General features: G+C 41.2%; 1 protein-coding gene across 4 annotated transcripts in view; it reads left to right on the top strand.

The window, feature by feature from the left end:
- Dnm3 (dynamin 3) overlaps positions 1–15,464 on the top strand; it is a 495,066-nt gene extending 479,602 nt beyond the window's left edge. For all 4 annotated transcript variants that reach the window (XM_005363963.2, XM_005363962.2, XM_026787594.1 and 1 more), the window contains one exon: positions 10,835–15,464. In XM_005363963.2, coding sequence (XP_005364020.1) covers positions 10,835–10,904 — 70 coding nt within the window. In that variant the 3' untranslated portion in view covers positions 10,905–15,464. The remainder of the gene's footprint in view (positions 1–10,834) is intronic.
- Positions 15,465–20,696: the final 5,232 nt, after the last annotated feature.

Genomic DNA, 20,696 nt, shown 5'->3' with positions numbered 1-20,696 from the left:
CAGGCATCAGAACCACATGATTATAGCAGTGTACCATACAGTTCTCAGTGACAAAGACATTTGGGGCATTTTGTAATCTTTTGGGCTGTTTGCTTGACAATGGATACTTATATAAGATGCATTCTGAACCATTTATATTTTTTTAACTTCATAGTGTGATTATTCTCAGAGCTAATTTTAAGACTGAATGAAATTTTTCCTTCCAGTAAACCTTCCTTTAAGTACCATGCCCCAGGGCCTGCATAAGACGTTCCCACTCTCTCCTGCTATGGTTGCATTCACGAGGAAAATCTGCAGAAATTGAGCCAAATAGCCAGTTTTTTTTAAAAAAAAACACTCCCTATAGTGCCAAATTATTTTCATAACTAAAATAATAAAGCTTCATGTGAAGCAAGTTTTACAGTATCTTAATTATTGACTTCTGGGGTAAAGAATTAAGGAAACATTAGTGAATGTGTTAACTAGACAAAGCATGGGAAGAATTTCCCTTTACTTACCTAGGACTGAAAGCAAAATAAAATCCATATTCTGAATCCATATTCTGTATGTAAACCACTGGCATGAGAGCCAACTTGAAGTTTTAGAACTACCAATAAATAGCAGCACTCAGAAAAATCCCTGAAACTCATCAGGAGACTTCAGTCAACCTAGTGAGATGCTCTATGGTTCAGTTCAGGAATCTGTAATGAGTAGATGTTGATATAATTGTTTGCCTATAATGTGCAATGGTTAGTGTTCTGCCCCCCAATGTAATTGTTTACATTGCCTTAATACTTTCAGTACTCTAAATGACTCTATCAACATCTTAATATTTAATACTTGAAAGAGAGTCAGAATCTTTAGCTTTTAAAAACATGGTTTTCTGTGAACTCGCACATTGAGCTGATGCTGCTTTTTGACTTTCTTCCAATCATGGTCTCACAGCTTTTGCTCTGTTTTTACTCAAGGCCTTTCCTCCGTGAGTCTGTTTGGTACATACTGATAATTCATAGTCTTCTGGATGAGGGGACATTACATGGGGACACTCATGTCAGTGCCCCTTACCAATCCTACTAGATTGTTCCCCAATGCCCTTCCCTGCAGAATGGGGAATTTCAGTGAAAGGCTAGGGAGAGTCCAACGAACCTTTGCAATTTACAAGCGTTTTGTGGTCTCTGTAGTGTTTGCAGTTCTCGTTTGAAATGCTATTTTTTGTCATAGGAATTTGCATATTTTACTTTTCACCCTGCAGAATCTCTATCTTTGGTTAAAATGAAAGCACATCTTCCAGTGTAATCAATCCTGTGAGAGTAGGGAAGGTCACACTGTTGTCTCTCATCCAGAGGGCAATGTTGAATTGGAAAAACAAGGTTTAGGAACATCCCTTCTTACTGCAAATCCCTTGCAGCTTCCCCCCCTTTATTTGTCCCTGATCTGATTTCCTTTGTCACTCTGGCCCCACACACCATTATGTAGAGCAGTCTTCCGCTAGTTACTTATGGTGGACACCTGCCTTCTAGCTGGGCTTGGCAGGCCAGCAGGATGAGGTAATAATCAGAAGAGAATGTTCTGGTTCTTTAGCCTCATCCACGTACAGTTTTACTCAAAACAGCTCTCTGTGGGTGAGAACAGAGCGGCTTTGAGATCCCTCTGTCTAACATTCTGTGGAAGCCTGGAAGAAGAAAATTGTAAACGTTTTTGATCCTTCTAGAATAATGAAAATATAAATGATATCTACCTTGGCCCATCCTCTCAAACTGTTTACACACAGATGTGCACGGAAACAAGACCCTCACATTTATAAACATTTTGGCTCTATTTTCGCTAAGTCCAGCCGACATCTTAAGCTCTTCTCCATGTGGCTGTACAGCTCTGGTTTCCTAGGAGCATATTTTGTGAAGGATTTATCCAGGGCGATGGCCGTCTCTGTAAGACAGACGCCTGAAGGACATATGGTTTCCATAGATTTTCTGTCTAGACTGGCTTTATTTAGTGACTCTTGGTCTGAATTGGTCTAGTTAAAGTTTCTGCAGGAGCTTGTATAAAAATTTTAGGTGTGGGCACACCATCAAGGCTTAAGACAAAAGCTTTGACTTCGTATTGGCAAGAAAGTAGAAGGGATCACTGAACATTTTCCTTTAGGTTAAGTCATTCCGATCATGTTGAATGGCCGCTCAGCCATTCCACCCCCAGCCACCATCCAGAATGGAGGTAACAATTAGTCTGACTACAGCTAAGTCCATACAACCCTCAATGTTTTCCTGAGAAAATTCTTTGTGTTGCCAGTAGGGTGTGTGTGTGTGTGTGTGTGTGTGTGTGTGTGTGTGCGCGCACGCGCGCGCAAAAGCTCTAATTTACATGGCCCAGGGGACCTATGATTTCTTGCCCTTTTAGCACCAATTTTTACAAACACAGCATTTTTCTGACTTGAAGGAAAAAAAAAAACTAACAAGCCACTGAGCAAGGGACTCGACCATTTAGTATTTCAGTAGCTCCTTCAACCAACAATGAAAATTCTGTTTTCAAATGTGGTTTCTGAGCCAGTGTTCAAGGCTGCTCTAGAAACAATAAGATCCTTTCAGAAGGAAAGAATAACTTCTCGGCTTTCCCAGAAGTCAGCTTTGCTCCCTCTTCTGTGAGAACCCTGTTTAACTGCTTCACAGCAATAGGCTTGTGGAAAGAGAAAAGACTGTGGGACACTCTGCACACACACACACACACACACACACACACACACCCCAAGTGCTGTCACTTGGCCTCTCAGGGAGCATTTAATCCCTCTTCCTCACGTACTTGTTAACTGACATGGCAGCTCACAAGGCACAATGCCTCTCTGTTGTTCTGTTTGCTTTAATTTTTTTTTTTGTTGTTGTTGTTTTTAAATTTTGAGCTCTAAGGCATATTAGAGCTCCCCCTGCTGGATTTTTTAAGAACACTATTGAGTAGGCCATGAGTGCATGGCAATTCTTTGTCTCCATTTTTGCCAGTCAAAGGGAAAGAAAAGTATCATGTGGTGCATTTAAAACTGACCTCTTGACTCACCAGGTGTCACCAGGCAGGAGTAAAATGTTGCTGCAGCCTGGTCTTGATTCAGATTGATTTTTTGTTCCAGTAAAACAATTTTTCAAGAAAAAATTGGCCTGCTCACCTTTCCAGTTACAGTTACCTTCTCTGAACAACGGCCCCAAGCCCACCCATCTGCCTGGAAGACACTCAAGGTCTCTCGCACCTTTCTAAAGCAGATGTGAGTTTTACTGTTTCAACCAGAGGAGCAGATTTCTGTCTTTTCCCTCCCTGCTCCCGCTTTTCTCTTTTCCATGACTTCAAATGCCAGGGGACGGCATATCCCAAAAGTGGAAGCTTCTGCTTCCCTTAGCTGCTTCCGGGTTACCTACTTCTGAGCCTCACTTCCTTCCTCCAGACTACAAAAGCAGATTCTCCCTCTCCTGGAGCCTAAGGTGAGAGGGAGGTGAGGACCAGGGAAGGTTAGGGCAGAGGAGAAAGAGACAGGAAAGGGTCTACTACTCTACCATTGATGGAAATGGGGTCTATGGAACAGAGTCCCAGGAGACCTCTTTCCAGGGAAGAGGGGGAGGGAGAGAGAAAAGGAGAACTGTAAGGAAGAAGGAGACAGGGTAGGAAAGGAGGGGGAGATTCACTGAAAGGAATGTGATTTGACTTAACTCAATAGCCCTCTGCTGTAAATCTCTGGAAACCCAGGTCCTACCTCTGTTTTCTCAGTGTCTGTTCTTGTATTTACTTCTCTCCATCTTCTTTAGCCCCTTCCTCTTCTCAGCTTACCTGTTGGTAATGATACAGGACAGAGGCCAACATAGAAAAAAACAATATCACAACTAGTCTTTTAAACATAGTTTCATACACTGAAACACCCTCTAAGCTCTCCAAGTTGTTTCATCACTTTGTTGGGATGTGAGGTAAAACAAGTCACATGATGCTTGTGATAAAGGGTGGGAGATGCTTGCTTTTCTAAACAGTAGCACTCTTCCAGACCTTTCCTTTACAGATGCCTATTCCCATTCCTGGAACACCAGACCCTCAGACCCTCAACTTTTCCTATGCTCTAGAAGTCTCTCTCTCTCTCTCTCTCTCTCTCTCTCTCTCTCTCTCTCTCTCTCTCTCTCTCTCTCTCTCTCTCTAAGCCAGAACTCCAAGTGCCCCTTCCACTCTGCTAGCACTTACCTGCTGTTGTCACCACTAATCTGTCTCAGTCCTAACAAAAAAGCCTTCCAAACAGTGATGATATTTCTTTGCATATCTGTCAACATAGCGCCTTGTCTTTACACAGGGAAAGAAAGAATGCAAAATGAGTTGACCTGCAATGCTTACTCAAAATTTACTTTGGAGGCTGGCCCCCATGCAGTGTACTTTTAAAATATATATATTCATTTGTTTATTTTACATCCCAACCAGTTTGCCTACCACCCAGTCCACTCCTCCTCTGTTTCTGTTTAGGGAAGGGCAGGTCTTCCATGAGCAACAACAAAACATGGCATATTAAGTTGTGCTAAGACTAAGCACCTCCCTTTGTGTTAAGGTTGGGCAAGGCAACCCAGTGCAAGTAGGACCATGCAGTATATTTTATAAACCGATAAAAATACACTTTCTTTCAGTAAATCTCCTGAAATAATCTGAGTCAATGTTGTTGTAAAATCCTTTTCCTCGTCTTCAACTGAGACAGACTTAATGGGAATGAGTCATCATTGAAAAGCTGGGTTGCTTTTTGTTGCTGTAGGCATACTGCATCAGACCTGCTAGGGAAACATAAATCAGATCTATAGAGTAGTCTAAATAAACTTTAACAAAGCACATTTTATTTCTATTTGCCTCAGAGACTAACTTATTGTCACCAAATATTGTATCCAATTTTCTCCTTATGCTCTCATTTCAAGTACCAGAAATTGATTCTTACTTTCCTAGTGATAAATTTGTGTACATATAAAAGCAAGAGTTTATTCTGTTATTCTTTTTCTTTTCTTTTTTGGTTTTGGGGGTTTTTTTGGTTTGTTTTATCTTGCTTTCCGAGACAGGGTTTCCCTGTGTAACAGTACTAACTGTCCTGAAACTAGCTCTTGTAGAGCAGGCAGGCCTCGAACTCACAGTGATCCGCCTGCCTCTGCCTCCCGAGTGATAGGATATTCTGTTATTCTGACAGTAGACTATATGTCATCTCTTAGATGTAGTGAGTCATATTATCTTTAGACCCTTCAAATAGACACCAGTCTTTCTAGACTTTTCTCTACTTTCATCCATTACTACAAACTATTCTCGGACAACAATGAGCTTGGTGACATTCCTTAGGCCACAAAAGGCAACAAACCTGCTTTTGGATACCCAGCACCCACACTTAAGGGGAAAAAATTTTGAAAATGGTATGTGTGTTGGAAATATGATTCCAGTGTTGGGAAAGGGGAGACAGGAAGGATCCCTGGCGCTTAACTGGCCAGCCCTTCTAGCTAAAGCCAGGAACTCCTTCTCTAAAAATTTAAGGTAAAAAGTGATTGAGGAAGACTCCAACATCAACCTCCGGCCTGCCTAAACACACACACACACACACACACACACACACACACACTTGCACGCACGCACACACACCACCCCAAAGCTGGTGAACAATGTAGTCTAGCCTGGTGGAGTCTCCTTGAACCCATTAAGATTGGCCTCACATCATGAACACTCAAGGCCAGATAAGAGAAAGAAAGCCAGCTGGAATTAGACTTCTATTCTTAAAAGACAATAAAGTAAGAGAAGGAAACAAATGGTGGCTTCTCAACCTTATCAGTGAAGGCTTCTGCCCAAAATGCCACCCACCCTGCATGAGCATCGGACTTTCTTACAAAAACTGTCATTGTCCAAAATCCTGTAAACGGGCCATCCCTGCAGCCACAGCTTCAAGTCTTACATCTTTCCCTTTGATTTGAAAGCAGAAACATGACTCTTCTATCATAACCATAAACCGCCCACACACAACACAGTGTTTCAATAAGTGTTAAATGATACAAGATGCTCCATTTCAATGTAATAGATTACTTAATGAAGCCCATCACTTAACAAAGCAACTGAGGAATATTTGGTACAAAACAAATAAGTTTGCCCCAAACAAACTGTCTTGTGAGGTAAACGACTTCGGAAATGGGAATGGTTGGGAATCAGACCAGTGAAACAGATTTAAACAGTAAACCTTATATACCTTCTTGGTGCTGAAGTTGGCACACGTCTTAGAATTTGTCTGAAGTTTCTTCCTAGCAGTGTTTTACAATACAGTGTGCTTTTCTTATTGTTTTAGAAATAGAATAATATTCATTTCTTTCAAAAGAGTAAGTGGGTCAAGGCTCTTCAGGATTTTTAATTGCACATATTGCACATATATGGATTTCTTTCATATGAAACTGGGTATATTCCAAAGATGTCTAAATCATTCGGAAGGCCTGTAGTGGTATCTTATCCTTCCATTTTTTTTCTTCTGTCGTTAATTCACCACACTACTATGCCTTTTTTTTTTTTTCAGTTACTGGCCCCAGGGACATCCTTAATGAGCTCACAAGTAAACAGGTTTTCCTAATTTATTCATTTGGGGGGGAAAAAAAGCAAACTTACTATGAACCAAGCCAAAGATCATGCTAAATTCTGGAGTATGGTAGACAAAATGAATAGCAGACCTGACAGCCAGCAAAAAGTTGTATATTCCTAGTCTTCTCTCTGCCACTGCCCACCACTGTTCACCGCTACCCTCACCCCAAGCCCAGTGCAAGTCTGACGAGATTAATGAGAATCTGCTCTGCCGTCAAAATCCTCAGTTTTCTGTCTACTCTCCTTTCCCTCTTCCCTCTGATGCGCATAATTTGAGTCCCCTTTGGTCGTCACAGGTCTACAATCCTTTACCACTGGCAAACTCTCTGTGTGGTCTTCCAGATCACCGTTGCCCTTGCTGTAACCACATCGTCACAGTTTCAAGCCTATCAGAGTGTACGCTCGGGTGCCGAGCTCCAGAATCCCAACCCGCTGTTCCATATTTAAAATGCAGTGCTACCGTGAAGAGCTCACGCATGTTTGTCTCAGTTCACTTGCCCTGCCTCTCAAGAGTAGATTCCAAACCTCTGAATGGCACAGTCTGCTCCACATAGTAACTGATGAACGATGCACAAATGTATGAATAAACTTTGCTATATTCTCTGACTGAGTTACAAATGGAAAAAAAAAAAACAAAGCCTACACACAGTCCATAAGAAATAAAACCCACATAATTGAGCAATTATAGCTATACTTGATGTATTTTTTAACTTTTGCCCTAGGATTTTTTTTTCTGTGTGAATATATTGTCTCAAATACAAGCCTCTAACACCAACGTGTTATACACATGGCCTCATGGGACCTGCTCACCTTGACCTAGCTTGGACTCCAACCTCGATGACTATCTTGTTTAGGCACTTTTCAGTTACGCATCTGTCTATATCAGCAAATATGTATTCATTACTCCTGAATCTCAGTGTACTCAATGCTCAATATACACAGTGAAACAGCATGTCCAATCTCTATTCTCCAGGAACTTTAAATGTATTGAGAGTTCAGGCAGTAAAGTGCTGGCAAGTGACATATAAGACAAGAACAAAAGGGTCAGGAGATCTCAGCTGCATTCCTTTCTCTCTGGGTTACAAGCCTTTGTCTAACCTATCATGTTTGCATACAACAATCCAATCTGCTCTTCTGTATTCTGAGTCTCACTGAATTCATAGCCTGACATCTCCTGAACCAGCGTATTATTACAGCCCAGCAGAGTCTTCATCCTTCAAGTCTCAATTCTGGCTCTCAGCTCCCATATTTCATAACTGCTTAGTTACTAAAAATACATCTCCATTGGTTGTTATTTGTCAAACTCCTTAGAGATAGGATGCTATTGTTTTGGGCTTTTGTTTGTTTGTTTGTTTATTTATTTCTGTTTATACTTTTTTGTTTGTTTTGTTTTCCAAGACAGGGTTTCTCTGTGTAGCTTTGGAGCCTGTCTTGGAACTTGCTCTGTAGACCAGGCTGGCCTCGAACTCACAGAGATCGGCCACCGTCTGCCTCCCGAATGCTGGGATTAAAGCCGTGCACCACCACTGCCTGGCCAATGCTACTGTTTAGTACTATTCCAAACACTAAATTACTGAATAATAAAATAGCTCATAGGAAGAATCTCCAATTTTCAATCCTACACACACACAATATGGGAGGGGGAGATAGCACAGTGGTTGAGAACACATACCGCTCTTCCACAGGACCCAAGTTTTGTTCCTAATGTAACTCACAACTGATGAAACTTCAGCTCTAAGAAATTCAACACCTTCTTCTGGCCTCTGCAGGTACCTACATTCATAAGTGTACATACACACACACACACACACACACACACACACACACACAATTTAAAACCATACAACCTAAAAAACAAATTGGAAAATATGTAGGCTACTGCCACTATTAATAAACACTGTTTCTATGTGATGAGACCAATGGATGATATAACATCAGGTGTTATTAACTTCCAGGGTAATTTTTCTATTTATCCAGCTCTCCAATACTCACTAAGTGGATGGTAAGCTGTGGGCCAGGCACTTCGGGTATACTGAGGTGAATAACCAGTAAAGATGGAAATGTGACCCTAGTCAGAATCTAGTGTGATGACTGACCACACTGTCACTGGAGCAAGTGGAAGGGAAAAGTAGGTCAGAGAGGGCCTCCTTCCCTGAGAAGAGTCTAGAAAGATGAACAAACAGTCAGTGTGAACAAAAGTACATATAACACCACACTAAACACGGCATGACACTCGTAGGACCTGTGACCTCTCCATCAAAAGAGAAACTGGTACAGGTTCAAGACTTGGGATATAAGCTCAAAGAATACGGATGATGGCCATCTCAAACATGGGAGAATATACTAACAAAAGGGAAATTGTTTTTGCATAATCGTATGAAGAAAATTGCTTTTTCCCAGTGGAGAATTGCCAAACAATTCAGGTGGTCATAGAAGCCTTTCTGCAAAAGGTCTTGTTCACTGCACAGCTACCATCAATTATGCTTGTTCCTCTGCCAATAGGTATCTCTATGCATCCTTTTAAAATCTAGTTACTGCTGAAGAGTAAAACTAGCACAGGACATTAAATTAGAATGTACTGGTGTTTCCTAGCCAATTCTTAGGGATAGGAGGAAAAGGGGACTGTCTATGACTTCATGCTAAGTGGTCAATAGTCTCACTATTAAATCAACAATATCCCTTCTGCTCTGCTTTCCCCTGAGCTTTGACTTTTATCTTATAGCTTGTGATGTGTGGGGTGTGTGTGTGTGTGTGTGTGTGTTTGTGTGTGTGTGTGTGTGTGTGTGTTACTCAACTGAGAGATGACAGTTGTCAAGGTCAGGATCTTCACAAATGTCAGGACCAGCTCTAACCACCAGGAAACAGGGTGTGGTTTTGAGGCACCCCATCATTTTTTTCAACTTTTCCAACTGTGGGGTTTCAATCAATTAGGTATCCAATCAATCAATTGAGTGCTTCCAGTTCAGAAACATGACTGCAATTCTAAAAATAGTCTTTTGAAAAAAAAATCTCAGCTGGGAAGATTAGTCAAAAAAAATTCCACTTAGGTCATGTGTTGAATTAGAGAAATATAAAACACTATTCCAAAGTATATAGTGTATAGTATTATATAAGTATATAGTACACACAGAGAAAGCTCATTAGCATACTTGCAACATGTGTTCAAAGAATAAATAATATGACTTGATAGTGTTGAACTTCTGAAGTACAATAACATTTAATCACATGGATGGCTTTCAGAAACGCATGGCCAACCAGGCTAATACCACTACAAATCTTGATGAGCCCTGGAAGACTCCAAATAGAGCTGTCACTCATGCAGCTTACATGGGTGCTCACACCTAGCCTGTTTATAACCACTGCAGAAAAGGAAAAAAAAAAGCCTTGATTTCCCATTTTCTATGGTCCGCAATTAGATGCAAAATAGAGAAAAATTAGGGGAAGCCACTGCTAAGAGCAGTGAGAAGTGGTAACTAACTTCCTGGCAGAGACCAAGACTCAAAACCATTGTTGACACTTACCACGCCTCATTAGTTCCTGGAGCGAGCACACCTCAGCACAGTTCACCCTCTGGAACAGTGGTTCTTAGCCTTCAATACCAGAACCCTTTGATATAGTTCCTCATGTTGTAGTGACCCCTCGCCAAACATAAAATTATTTTTTTTTTGTTTTGTTTTGTTTTTCGAGTCAGGGTTTCTCTGTAGCTTTGGAGCCTGTCCTGGAACTCCCTTGGTAGACCAGGCTGGCCTCGAACTCACAGAGATCCGCCTGCCTCTGCCTCCCGAGTGCTGGGATTAAAGGCGTGCGCCACCACCGCCCGGCATAAAATTATTTTTGTTGTGACTTCACAACTGTAATTTTGCTACTGTTATAAATCATGATGTAAATATTTTTGGAGATAGAGATTTGCCAAAGGGGTTGTGACCCAGTTTGAGAACCACTGCTCTGTAACTATTGTTCTCAACTGTCTGAGATCTGTGCAGTATGTTCCACGGTGGCTTTCAAATTATTCCATATTTGTATTAGTATTGGGAGAAATCTCTTTGGTTTTAATAAATATTTGCATAATGAAAAATAAACAATATCCATTGAAAGTTAGGATAGCTGGAGGACTCAAAGGTGACAATCTTAGGATCTCTGCAGAGGGGGACTACTCCTTTTGACCTGAATTGCATGCGCATGCACACGATGGCTCTTTGTCAGTGTCCTGAAAGAACGGTTCTGCTATTATACCTGTTTCTTTACCTGTCTCTTTCTCTTTTTCTAGCCGGAGGCCACCCCCATCGCCAACTCGCCCCACTATAATCCGTCCACTAGAATCCTCACTGTTAGACTAAATGGAGTGTCTGGCATGGCAATTAATCACTAACGATTTCTGCAAAAGCAACATATTCTGTAAGCTTTGCGGTCAACCATGAGTACGCGCATGTGTGGACATCCATAGGCAAGTAGCCAGTTTTACTAATGTATCCATCACCCATCTTCATTGCTCATGGTATGCCAGACCTTTGGGGTTTGCCATGAAGAACTGCTAACCTGTAGAAAGACTTAACATGTTAACTGTTAACCTTAACTGGCCAAGGTAGTTTTGTATAGCAGCCCTGTACTTGGATACCGTTTGTCTACTCAACATACGTCTGAAGAGTTTTCTCAGCTGTCTACAGAGCAGTTACAACAATTCTTAACAAATGCAGAATGAGCTGTTTAGGATGGCAGAGACTCTATTGTCTGATATTAATGCCACTACCTACTCCACAATCACCTATTTAGAATTCTTCTCCTTATTTCGTAAGACTGCTAGGAGGCGAGGTTTTAAAATTAGGGCTACTGAAGGTGGAAGCTTTTCAGGAGCTTGAGGCAGTCAGCAGAGGGAATGCCTGCAGGGTTTGCTCTAGGGAGCTCCTCCCAGAACCAGTGGACTGTGCTTCGTGCTAGAAGCTCAAGCAGCAGCGAAGCAATGCCTGGTTTTTTTGGTAAGAACCAAAAATAAGTCAATTTATTTGGCTACTTTCAGAGTTCAAGGAAGAAGCAAAAATATCATCTTTCTAAAAGTGTCTGGGGAAACATAATTTATTATCTTATGTATTTACTTCTTAATAGACTCTAATGAAGGAAGGCTGACATTAAAAATATTTAATTTTACAGTTGATTTTTTTGACATGGGTAATTAACTCCATTTAGTTTTTATGATTATTGTTTTGACTGGAGCAAAGTTAAATGTAAGTTAATACATGATTCCTATGGTTTACATATAAATGAGTATGCAAGGATCCCTTTAAAACAACTTTAATGTCTTTACCCATTCCAGCCTCTCTTAACTCCTGCAGCGTTGCAACACAGTTGCATTGAAAGTATCATCCCTGGTATGGAAACTCAGGGATACCATGGTTTAAGAGCACAGCTCACATGTTTACAGATGCCCTGCTCCAACTTGCTCCCCAAAATGCCTTTGCAATATTGATCTGCAGAACAAATTTTAAATGGGCAGGATTTCTAAAACTTACAAGAGCAGTCTAGCCCAGAGGCTAATAGTTTAGCCTTGAGGCTAAGTTTTGAACTACCTACATATAGCCAGATGATTCACATGTAGGAAACAGCTAGAAGCCAACTGGAATGCTGTCAGCTAACTGCTCCCAGACAGCCGAATGAGCATCCACTGAATTGTGCGTCCCATGACATTATTCCGTAGTTACAGAAGTAAATCAGGTTTTACTAACTGTGGTGTCTCCCTTTGAAAGCAGCAAACATGATTTGTATGTGAACTTCATTTTAATTTCCTGTGTAGTTTCTAGCCAAAGCAGGTAGCCCTAAAGTATGACATAAAAACTTTTAACCATTATTTTAAAAAGAAAATAATTCCAAGTTAAATGGCACTGCATTGAACTTATTCTAATGGGCTATATTCCACCTATATTTGGCATACAAAAGGGACATAATATCATCACTCCTCACTTCGCTCATTTTTCCCATTGGAAAATAAATCTCCGTGAATGGAACTCATATACAAGATGCATATTGTCTTTGAAAAAGGTGACCCAGCTAAATGGAAAAACATTAAGCAAACGTTCATAATCAGACAAAGCTCCCTCCTCTTAGGATTTGCTCTGCTTCTTTCTTTGAGTTCTCTAAAATAAGCAACTAACAAATCACATGCTTCAGGGTTTGGCTGTGTACTTACTGTGGTTTTGCATCTTGCTTTCTTTCAAAATTTTCCTTCTGTCAGAGGAAAGTATTGCAGAAAACCACTGGTGTAGTCTCAGATCAGCACAAACCGATGGCAAGGCAAACTGGGGATTTGTCTCTCCAAGTTTCTTCCCACTGATCTTAGACGGTCATAACAATGGCATTTGTCAACTTTGGCTTTTGCTTCTTGATCCACAGATGCCCTGTCCCAAATGTCTTTATTTGTCTGGACAGTTTTGGTCTCTTTGCTACTGTGTTATATCTGGTGGTACCCAGCACTCCCCAGTCCACCCCATCCCCAGAATTTCAGCAATGCATTCCAGAATATTTTCTGTTTGGAGGGTTTTCATCCTGCTAAGAGGAGACAGCAGCGTGAGTGGAGCCTGACGTTCTAGTGTGTGCAGAGTTTGCGGAGTGGCGGTGCGCATCAGGCCTTAAGATGGGAATGTAAGACTGAAGGGCCTTCCAGTTCCCATCCCATTTCTCATCTCCTGACTGATGCTTCTGATGTCAGCACAATAGATGTTGCTCTATCTTGTCTAGCATCATCATCGTAATAAGCCCAGTGTTTTTAGGATTTGAAAAAAATTAACTGTACTCGTTTGATAAGTAAATGCAGTTTTACTGTCACATGCTAAATTCTACATGCATGTTGGCTAACTGGAATAGCCATTTACTCAATTGTGGATGGACTATGAAATAGTATTGATTTAGAACAGATACATTCTCAAAAATTATCTAACAAATTGCTTTTAGATGTGTTTATAGCATATAGAAGAGTAGTAGGGTCTGTTCATCTGCAATTCCGCTGTTCATGCAGATACATACTCATTCTATCCAAAAGCATAATAAACAATTCATGTGATATAAGCACTCTGAATTTAGAATTAAGTAGCTACATAGATTAATCTGTGATTTCTAGACTGTAGTCATAACTCTAAAATACAAAATGGGACCTGATAGCAGTATATGATGAGTGTCGATGTTTTCTCTGTACTCATTTTCTCTGCATGTCTCCAGCAATCCATTACATACATAGGAAACATGTATCTGTGTCCTTTTTGAGTAAGTAGGTTCAAAAGCACTTGCAGAAGTGCCATTAAGCATGAATGTCATAACATGTGCATTCTATATATGTATATGTATGAGCATAAATATCAGTGTAAATCTGTGCTCAGTATGTAAGAATATGAATATATTTTTAACTGTGCTAATGTATGATCTGTGTTGGGAAGATCTGCCATAACTTGTGATTACAGTAGTTCATTTCTCATAACATACATGAGATACACAAGATTTTATAACTCATACTGTATATATCCTGAGGGATACAAAGCTTATGATAACCATGATACGGTAGAGTAATGTCTATAGTCATTAGTATTGAAACCCACAGCACTGCTGCCTAAAGGAATTACCCTTTAGCGATACTCTGCTAACAAGGATGAGGTTTGGAAGCTTTTCTCTAAACTCCGATATTTGAGGATTGTTGAGCTGACTCTTAAGAAGCTAAGTTGATCTGTATGCTCATTTGTTCTCTGCAGTAAAAGTTAAAAGAATACAGAGAGTCAGCAGCATAATGAAAGGAATGTATCTTTCCGAGCAAAACTGTCACACATGCAGGGAACAGGTTGCTTAATTCCTTGGAGGCATGCTAGCTACTCTTTCAGGTGAACCTTTTGCATTTGGAAAACTGTAGAATAACCTCAAATCAATGGGGATCCCCATAAGATGGAGAATAAAGCTTAAGCAGATCTCCAAACTATCATAGTTCAGTGAGAGATGTTGTGTATAAGACTCGAGTCATGAGTTTTATGTCATTTCGTCTAGGACTACTAGCTGTGAACTCAGAGTTCCTGTGAATGAAGCCAATTTTAGAGAAACAATGGATAATTCATCAGATCATTTAGGCTTTCCTAAAGAACTCAATTTGTCTTTCAAAAAATAGGCTGTCTGTCTAGCAGATACGTTTAAATGTGTGGTGCTCTGTATGTGAAACTCTAACGATGTTTTTGAAGTATATATAGTATATGCATTGTTAGTTGTGTATATATAAATACATGTAAAAATATTTGTGCGTGTGAGAGCAAGAGACGGGAACCTCAGAGAATCTCCTGTTTAAGGTCTGTTCGTGCTGGTGTCCTGGAGTGACTTCGCATTCCTCTGGTCAAGGGCTTCACATGTGACTCCGCTCAAGGCATGACTTCTTGTTGCCTTTACCTTTAAATTCCCCAAACTTTACTCATAATATTTTCAAATTATACAAAAATTACCCCACTGTCTTTTATTGACTGCTGCCAATCTGTGGAAATCATTTCTCAGAAACCCTAGCACTCTGACCTTGGGTGTTTGAGTCCATATACACTGCTTTTGTTTCATAGACTTGTATGTATTCCTCTTCTCTCCCTGTTCTGAGTCTAATTTTTTTTTGCTTTTTTAGGAATCATGAGTATGTGAGTATGTAGTAGTCAAATATTGTCTTCTCTGTCTATTCTTTAATTAACATGAGCCAAAATACTTTTCACTGTTTCTCTCTCTCTCTTTTTTTTTTTTTGGCACTTTTGGAATTTCTTAATGCTGGATTAATATGGATTCTGTGAATGAGATTTTGAAGCAAATTCCTAAAGCCTGTATCATCCTTGAAGGTCATGTACCTATTGTGAAAATGTGAAACTGTATTTCAAACCTGAAATAAATTATTACCTTTGAAGGAATCCCCAATTCCTCATTCTTGTATACATTTGAGCCTATGCATTTCAGAAACACCTGCAAGTCAATTCCTATTGCCCCTTTGCTCAGATTGTCCAACATTACTAAAGTGGAGAGTGATAGGGGTTTGCATTCCTGTCCTTAAGAGAAGGAGATTTCTAGAGCAGATCAGGTAAATCAAAGGGGGGGGGGACACTTCCTACTGATTTGAAATAATAGGTTGTAGGATTCTAGCCTCAGACAGCACCCCAGTATAACCTTTGCCAAGAAGCCATGTGACCGTTTGCTGCTGGAAAAGAAGTCTTTGTGGGGAAAACCAGGAAGTAGGAGGAAGGATAGCTTATTTTCATATTAGGTCAACAGAAGACAAACACTGAGAACCTGGCTAGTGTGTGTTACCTGCTCACGGGGCACACAAGAGAAAGTGAACCTGCAATGTGGCCAGTAAGAAGAAAAGATAAGTGCTCAGTAGGTACAGACAATCCTTTTCCTAGTTGTGTTTCCAGATAATAAACACTCTTGGTTACTAGCTCTGATGGTAGCTCCCTAACCATGTATGGTTCTAGGCTGTGCCACCAAAGTGAAGACAATAAGGGGTTAAGAAGGAGAAATATTGGTTTAATTTGCCAGGCACAAGCAGGATTATATAATCATAGGAAAGAGAGCTGGACAGATTGCTCTTCTCAGATGCAATTTCCTTCTCGATCCATTTCCCACAAACGGAGAAGCCATGCCTTCAATGGGCGGAGCCTACGGGGGGAGATTGTGGGTAGGAACCAGGCTAGTCACTTGTGTTTGGTTTTAAGCACACTATTTTAATGTATGCTAATAATATTTGGAATAATTTCTAAAAACCCAAAGAACAGTGTTGTCACTCTTTGGCACCTTTCCATTTGTATTTTCAAAGCAATTCTGTCATCATTGTAAATCTCTGCTTGATTTGTTCTCAAGATTCCCATCTTTCTGCCGCAGCCTTTTAATTGCACTTTGAGAAACGCATCTAGCATCTGGTCTCATGAGACTCAACCTGACTCCACCCACATTCTTCTCCCAACTCTTGATACTGTCACACAATGGGTTGTTTATTGGTGCTGGAGTGACATAGGAATTAGAATATATGCAAGAGATATGGACTAAAATTACTGACTTAATTCAAAGCCTCCCAAAGCGCCTCTCCTGAGCTTGTAATAAAGCTCGTACGCAGACACTAAGAGTGATTTTAACGGTAAACTTTGGATGATGGCAGCTACAATGTAAATGGCTTTTACTGAAAGAAAATAAATAAGATTACACTGACTCTTGGAGTGATAGTGTCCACAAGCTTCTCCGACTTCCTTGATCAGAAAAGCTTCATTCATGTGCCGTCCCACAGAACGAGTGTTCTAAGTCACCTGCTTCAGGAAACAGCACTTTGGGGACACTAGGCACAAGGCAAAGCCATTGGACGTGGTGATTACTTTACAGTTACTGACACCAACAAAAAGTTGTGTGATGAGTTCAAGTGCCAGAGCAAGGTGAAGTCCCAGCTCAGGACGGATATTCGGAAGCACTGGCAGCTTTGTGCCAACGGTGCCTGAGCTTCCTGGAGGCAGATCCCGAAAGACCAGGTGCATGAAAACAGAAGAGGTGGGCACGGGCACTGATTCTTACCAAACCTTGGGTGGAAACTCATTTCCTACCTTACGTTCTCTCCTCCCCTTTCCGGGGGGGGGGGGGACTGCGTTGACTAATTTCATTATACTTATGAGGTTATGGTGAATGAAGAAGCCAGCTATTTAAAGTTAAACTTCCCCAGAGAAGATGTGAGGACACCCCATTCCTGTTGCCTTTCTTTCCTCACTTTCCCATGATTCCGGCTCACCCATCTGTGGTGGGATGCTAAGCTACCTAAAAGATGGGCAAAGCAAGCAAGCAGAGTTTGTTTGGTGAGATTCCACAGACTAGAGAGAGCAGAGAAAGGAAACCCTCCAAGAGTTCATCCCAGGGCGAGGGCACCACCAGCCTAAATTGTAGCAGTGGGACAGAGCTGAGAGGGTTTCATCCGTTCTTACCAATAATTTTTAATGACGTTTTCCTCTCCTTTTCTTTGTGTTTGGAAAAACATATCTGTGAAGTTATCTGGACATTTAAGAAAATATAACCTGCATGTATAATCTCAACTACATTATATGGGTCTGTGAATATATTTATTGAGCTCTGAAATTTGTTAATTCAGTACTCTAGGACTTTTGTAGTCTTTCCATGTAAACCACACATGTTCAGCACTTGCCTTCAAACACTCTATAAATAGAGAATTCTGAAAAGGGAATAGCAAAAAAAAAAAAAAACCTGTCATGATCCATGGCCGAACTAACAGATCCAGTGACGCTGTTATTATCAGTGGTGCTTTCCTGACAGCAACAGGAACGTTCGATACGGGGTAAGTGAGGATGAAAAGAAAGGAGGTGCTGAGGGATTGTCACCATGATGTCTAAAGCAAATTTTCTTGCTGCCAGGGAAATCTGTTTTAGGGCATAATATTTCTGATCCTGTTTCTGGGTTGGAACACCAAACTGGCTCCCATGGGAAGGTATTCTTGGCATCTGCTCGCAGAATGTCTCTTCAACACTGTGGACTTGCTGTTAGGTTTAATGGCTCACCTCCCCACCATGCTGAGGTAATTAGAGTGTTCTACAGCCCCTTCAGAACTCAAAAATAGTTCGTTTGCTGGGCAGGTGATAAATCTCATTCAGCCTGACAGAAATGCAATTACACTTTCGTCATGAAAACACCAGGGACACCATTACCGAGATCTTTCAAAGCCCAAGGCTTGCAGGCCCCCCACAGTTGGCAGTTCAGGGACTAAGAACAAGTTTTTCATCATTTAAAGAGATGGGAGGCCTCCTTAACGTAGCCAGATTAAATTGGACTGGAGAAAAATTGGTTCAGGACTTTGGGAAAGGTAACCACTCCTCAAGAAAAAAGTCCCCTCAGTTTGGTTCCATTAACATCTCAAAAAGATTTCAAAAAAGAGCAAAAGGAAGCATTTGGGGCTTTGCTTTTCATAGACCCAACTATCATCTTAGCAAGAAGGAAGTACGTTGCGGGATATCTGGCCAGGTAGCTCAAGGTGAAGTCCCACAGAGGGACGGGTTTGAGATGATTTCACAGGGCCACAAGAGTCAGTTCACAGTGACTTGTTTAGAAAGAGGGAAATGAAGTGCAGACTTCTGCTGGAAGCCACTGGGCCGTCCTTCTTTGTCCTGTCCTTTCTCTGCTACAAAGCTGTCCCTTGCAACATGGAGGTTTCTGTATCCCCTGGAGCTGGAAACATCTCAAATTCTAGCGGTTTATGTCAGGCAGCAGCACAACTCTGGACTCCGACTCCCCAACTCATGGGAAGTGAGGCAGTCTAGGAATCTAGAGAAGTATCCAGAAAACCGGAGTGTGTATACCCTGGACTTGCTTCCCAATAAATCAGGATTTTCACTGTTCCTTGCTCTAAGACAGAGGGAATTCACTCAAATCCTGGGGCCACCAAGAACCAACCTAGGCCTACTATGTTTCCTAGACTCACCCTAGGCTGCCATACTGCACAACCTCAGATTCTCAGTTACAAATTCCTAACTGTAAATTAGCTCCCGAGCTGTGCTGAGATGATGTTGCTCATTTGATCTTGAGACCTATAAATTTCCTCACTTTGAAAAATATTTCACTAGTCAGGTGCTAGCCGAAGGCCTGAGGGAATGAACTGATTTCAGTCAACAGAACCCTATAGCACTTCCTGTCCACCATTTACATCTTCAGAAATAACTCGGGGGAGTCATAAAATTAGGGTTAGAAATCAAGTATGCAGTCTAAAAGATATATTTAATACTGATCCTAATACACCTAAGTTTGATGGCAAGGATTTAGAATGCCACAGTCTAACAGAGTAACATTTTTGAATGGGCACAAATGCCTTAGCATGCTGCTAGTGCCTTGGGAGAGTCCGGATAGCTACTAGCTCTGCTGTGCTGTGTGCTCTCATGTCTCCTGCATGACTGCCTGGTCTCTTGCTTTATTTGGGTTTTTGTTTGTTTGTTTATTCTTTTGTTTGAATTAGACTTTTGTGGAATATTTTTGCATGCCATTATTTGGATTTATTTTATAATTTAAACATTGTCTTCTCCCTCTACATGTTTTTCCTTTTTTATTATTTTGTTTTGTTTTTACTAGGCGACCCCCTCCTGCAGTTCCAGGCCGACCTTCCTAAGCCCATCCCCCCACCCCATCATCCTTTCGTTTCCAACAATGTGTCTACCCATGGTGTTTAAGGTCTTTTGTTTGCACTATGTCATATGTACATAAAACTTTTATTTTTGATCTGTGTCTTTAATTAAAAAATAAAGTTTATTCTATATAAAAAATTACATGTGTTCATTTCTTTTCCTGTAGAAAAATAACCCAAATTAAAATAATTCATATAAGTTAATGCCAAGTAAGGTGAAAATGCATTTATCTAGATTTTTTTTTAAGAAAGGGAAATAGATTTTGTGGCAGACTTGGGGCAGGTGGGATGGGAACAGGAGGGATCAGGTGGGGTGGGAGGGATGCCAGGAAAGAGTACTGGGAGAAATGACTGCAACTGGGGGGCATCTGAGTGGCGATACAGAGACCCAGTGCAGTGGGAACTCCCTGAAATCTACAGGAGTGGACCTAATGAAGCCTCCTAGCAATGGGGGATTCGGAGCCCAATGTGGCCATCTTCTCTACCCAGGCAAGGCTCCTAGCAGTGGAACTAGGACATCATCAGCCAGCCACAAAGCCTTCACACTGCAATCTTATAAGATGTGCTAGGACAATGGTGGCACAGAACTTGCAAGAGTGTCCAATCCATGACTGGTACAATTTGTGGCCCAAGCCATGAGAGGGAGACCACATTTGACACTGCCTGGATGGCCAGGAGCTGGAGCCAGGTCAGCCCAGAGACCCAGGATAGAACCAAACATGACAAAATGTCAGTGAATGATTCCTAACGAGAGTCTGTTATACTCATCCATTGGTGCCTAACCCAACAGTCATCAGAGAGGCTTCACCCAGCAGCTGATGGAAGCAGATGCTGAGACCCACAGCCAAACATTAGGCAGAACTTGGGGAACCCTAGAGAAGATGGGGAGGAAGGATTATAGGAGCCAGAGGGTTTGAGGAGAGGACACCATCAGATCACAGCCCATGGAATCAACTAAGCAGGGCTCATAGGAACTCACAGAGACTGA

This window comes from Microtus ochrogaster, assembly GCF_000317375.1.
Source record: "Microtus ochrogaster isolate Prairie Vole_2 chromosome 6 unlocalized genomic scaffold, MicOch1.0 chr6_random_2, whole genome shotgun sequence".
NCBI classification, from domain to species: Eukaryota; Metazoa; Chordata; class Mammalia; order Rodentia; family Cricetidae; genus Microtus; species Microtus ochrogaster.
Note: the sequence above shows the minus strand (reverse complement) of the source record. Positions and strands in the feature narration are given on the sequence as shown.